This window comes from Salvia miltiorrhiza, chromosome 7 (genome assembly GCF_028751815.1).
Source record: "Salvia miltiorrhiza cultivar Shanhuang (shh) chromosome 7, IMPLAD_Smil_shh, whole genome shotgun sequence".
Taxonomy (NCBI): Eukaryota; Viridiplantae; Streptophyta; class Magnoliopsida; order Lamiales; family Lamiaceae; genus Salvia; species Salvia miltiorrhiza.
Window position 1 is genome coordinate 25,479,966 of NC_080393.1, and position 4,723 is coordinate 25,484,688.

At 35.8% G+C, this 4,723-nt stretch overlaps 1 protein-coding gene across 1 annotated transcript; it reads right to left on the minus strand.

Moving 5' to 3' along the window:
* Positions 1 to 2,027: 2,027 nt before the first annotated feature.
* LOC130993703 (protein JINGUBANG) lies at positions 2,028 to 3,602 on the minus strand. The gene has a single exon (XM_057918728.1). The coding sequence runs from the start codon at positions 3,445 to 3,447 to the stop codon at positions 2,251 to 2,253; it is 1,197 nt and encodes a 398-aa protein (XP_057774711.1). The 5' UTR covers positions 3,448 to 3,602; the 3' UTR covers positions 2,028 to 2,250.
* Positions 3,603 to 4,723: the final 1,121 nt, after the last annotated feature.

A 4,723-nucleotide genomic window follows, 5' to 3' on the forward strand; every position in this document is an offset into this window, starting at 1 on the left:
TATACTGATGAACAATGCAGTATATGCTGATGAATAACAAAATTTAAAATATTCTGCTCCCTCCAGGATTCGAACCCTGTGAAAAAAAATCACCCTCCAGATACAATATCAGCCATAGGATTGATAAAATAAACGCACCAGATCGTGCCCTAGATCTCACTAAAATTAGGGGGTCTCATTGGAGCGGCCCCCTATATATATATATATATATATATATATATATATATATATATATAGTTAAACACAAATATATATATGCATAAATTTAGTATACACGTGAATTTAATAATATCCCCATGCCTTTTTTTTCCAAAAAATTATATCTTTCTATATTTTATTTTGAACTGAAATTTAAAGTTTGTGCCCCATGTCATGTAATTATGTGTCTAAATGAACAAAATGTATGATTTAGATTTAATTTGGTTCTACGTATTAACTAAGGACATGTATGATATTATCAGAATTTGACCCTATAATTATTTATAACGAGGCTATTATATATGTAATAATTATTAGAATAATTAACTATAATAACAAATTAAGAATTTAAGAGAACTATTACCGTATGGATTTTTATAAACATCGATTCATTGTTTCAAAATAATGAATAATTCACAATTCTAATTAATTTTGAAGTTAAGAATATATATTGGTTCCGAAATAAAAAAATCATGCATGTTCAATCACTAGGTCGCTAGGAGGCAATGAAAAGGTAGGTTATAGGCAGTGATTTTCACGACTAAACCTTTGAAAATTTAGGTTCTGATTCTTTATTATTAGATAATTCATACTTAAATTTCAAAAATCAAACGTGAGAACTGGTTCATTAATTCTAGTCAATAGTTGCATAAATTCAAGGACAATGAATAAGACATATAATACTAATGAACAAAACGTATATCTAATGAACAAGATGTATATACTGATGAAAAATAAAATTTAAAAAATTCTTAATGAATAAGACATATATACTGATGAACAAAGCCGTATATACTGATGAACAATGCAGTATATGCTGATGAATAACAAAATTTAAAATATTCTGCTCCCTCCAGGATTCGAACCCTGTGAAAAAAAAATCACCCTCCAGATACAATATCAGCCATAGGATTGATAAAATAAACGCATCAGATCGTGCCCTAGATCTCACTAAAATTAGGGGGTCTCATTGGAGCGGCCCCCTATATATATATATATATATATATATATATATATATATATATATATATATATAGTTAAACACAAATATATATATGCATAAATTTAGTATACACGTGAATTTAATAATATCCCCATGCCTTTTTTTTCCAAAAAATTATATCTTTCTGTATTTTATTTTGAACTGAAATTTAAAGTCTGTGCCCCTTGTCATGTAATTATGTGTCTAAATGAACAAAATGTATGATTTAGATTTAATTTGGTTCTACGTATTAACTAAGGACATGTATGATATTATCAGAATTTGACCCTATAATTATTTATAACGAGGCTATTATATATGTAATAATTATTAGAATAATTAACTATAATAACAAATTAAGAATTTAAGAGAACTATTACCGTATGGATTTTTGTAAACATCGATTCATTGTTTCAAAATAATGAATAATTCACAATTCTAATTAATTTTGAAGTTAAGAATATATATTGGTTCCGAAATAAAAAAATCATGCATGTTCAATCACTAGGTCGCTAGGAGGCAATGAAAATGTAGGTTATAGGCAGTGATTTTCACGACTAAACCTTTGAAAATTTAGGTTCTGATTCTTTATTATTAGATAATTCATACTTAAATTTCAAAAATCAAACGTGAGAACTGGTTCATTAATTCTAGTCAATAGTTGCATAAATTCAACGCAAGATTCTCTCACATTCAGATCATTCATGCAATATGGGCTTCAACTTGCAAACTGCAAGTTGAAATAACAATCATTAGTCATTACAACTATTCCTCTTTAGAATTTACAAACATATTCGACACCAGTCATGCTAGCTACTAGCTAGTAGATATCTTATCATTCACACGGTTTAAAATGTAATCAAATTAAAATTGATTTTAACTTTCCCAATTCAACTATTATACACACAAAATTACAATGGTATATATCAAATTTTTGATACATACACAAATCGAAACCTCGGAAGAACAAAAAAGGTGTATATATATGTATTATACTTAATTAGCTTTCCCTCCAACTCTCTACACAAATAAATTAATCCCCACCAGTATACATATAACAAAATAGGTAATTAAGTGATTAATGGAACCCTAATCTTCCAAACCTTGATCTCAAAATCTAAACTGCCACTGTAAACCAGATAAGAATTGTCGGAATCGCCGGCGTGATTAGTGTCGAAGCCCGCCGTCAAAGACTTGACCGGATTCCGATGGCCTTCAAGAACCGCCAGGCAAGAATAACTATTTCCAATCCCTCTCCTCCAAACCCTAACCGTTCTATCCGCCGATCCACTGCACAGCACCTCTCCGACCACTGCCAGACACAGGATAGCCTTCGTGTGGCCCCTCAGCGCCCCCGCCACCGCCATGTGGGCGGCGCCGCCGTCTCTCTCCCACACAATGATCGACCTATCGCATGCCCCAGAATAAAGCACGGAGCCATCGCCGCTCAAAGCCAGCGCATTCACCGCGGATTTATGCTTCTCCAGCGTGGAAACGAGCGAATGCTTTTGATCGCCGCCGTTGATTCTCCACACCTTGATCCTCCTGTCGGCGGAGCCGGTGTAGACGTGGCCGTCTGCGGACAAAACGACGGCGTTTATGGCGTCGTCGTGCGCGTTCTGCACCGACTCCACGCACCTGAAGTCGGAACTCCGCCAGATTTTGAAGCTTCTGTCCCACGACACCGAGTAGAGGAGGGCACCGTCGCTGGTGGCGGCCAGCGCCGCCACCGCATCCACGTGGTGGACCCACGTGCACCGCTTGTGGCGCCGCACTTTGACGTAGTTCTTCGCGGAGAAGAGGCTCATGCAGCGGTCGCTCACCGTCGGCAGAACAGCCACCGCCGTGCACCTCCTGCCGTCGCCGGAGTAGTTGTCGATTTTCCAGACGCGGATTTTGTTGTCGCTGTGGGCTGTGAAGAGCTTGTCGCCTGAGACAACGATGGATTTGACAGCGCTGCGGCTCTCGGAGACGGCGCCATTGTCGGTGTATGAGGAGGGGTTGCGATCCCAAACGCGGATTTGGCCGTCGGAAACGCCGCTGTAGAGGTGCTTTCCGGCGAGGGAGAGCGAGAAGATTGAGGAGGAGTGGCCCTTGAGGGTGGCGAGGCAGTGGTGGTGGGTGGCGGTGGAGGGAGGGAGGTCGGTTAGGGAGGGGACTGAAGGGAGGCTCGGCTGAGAACTGAGGGATGAGGAGTTTGAGGAGGGATCGGAATCTTCGACTTGGTCGGAATGGGAAGGCGAAGAGCAATGAGTAAATCTTATCATTTCTCTTAGGAGAGGATAAAATTGAAATTTATTTTTTGGCAGTGGAGTATGGGAGCTCAAGTTGCTTATAAAGAGAGTGGACTAGCGCACTCCAGGAGTTTCGAGGCAGCTTGCACTAGGACTGCGCATTTTAGCGTCTCGGCGCATCTAACAATATCTCATTTGGAATTTTGGATCATATTATTAACTATAACTCAAAAGGCCCATATTTTTTAATTTATTAATTATTTTAAATACATTTATTATAACAATTTTTTTTAAGGAATTATAACCATTATTTTTAATATTAAGAATGCTGATTTTATATTTATTAGTTAAAAATTGAAATAAATGGATTCTCTTCGGCCACAAAAATTGTATGTTTATTAATACTTCATCCGTCCAAGAAAAAGAGTCATACTTATCCCTTTTTTTTCACAAAAAAAGTCTCATTTCAGTTTTTTGAACCATCACATCATACATTTTCTCTTATACTCCCTCCGTCCACGAAATGAGTACCCATATTTCCTTTTTCGTCCGTCCACGAAATGAGTACCCATTTCCCTTTTTGGCAAGTGTACCCCACACATCTCTTTAATTAATACACTCAAAAAGTGGGACCCTTAAACTATCCACACTACACTCCATACATTTCTTAAAACCCGTGTCGTCCACAAATGGGTACTCATTTCGTGGACGGAGGGAGTATTTAACTATAAATTGTAATTTTATTCTATTTTTTAACTAATAGTATACTTTTATTCTACTTTTTTATACTAACACTACACCTATAAATTGTGCTTTTATTCTACTAACAATTTTTTTTTCAACTTTATAAAAACTCGTGTCCACCTTCAAATAAGACTCTTGTTTTAACGGATGGAGTACTATTTTCGTCTGTTCACAAATATTGTATATTTTCTTTTTTTTGAAATTTTTTTCCTTTATTTTTACTCGTTATCACTTAATATTTTAAAATAATCAATTATTTAACACATCAACTTTGGTGGGTCCGTTTCTCCATTCAAATTTGATGGACCACCCTTTACAATTTATGTACATAATATCTCCCAATTATTTATTTAAACTATTGCATTCTGTTCTATCATACAATATTCGTGGACGGAGCGAGTATAATTTATATGTAAATAGGAGAGAATGTAGGACGCGATAGTTCAAAAAATGAAATAAGACTCTTTTTCTTTACTAAAAATAATTATAAATTCTAATTAAATATAAGAATAAACTTAAAAAAAAGTTAAAAATAATAATAAATACTTCTTCCGTCCCATTAAAA

What these genes read in the sequence shown, in the direction of transcription:
- LOC130993703 (XM_057918728.1), bottom strand. Translation starts at nt 3,447, where the DNA reads ATGATAAGATTTACTCATTGCTCTTCGCCTTCCCATTCCGACCAAGTC.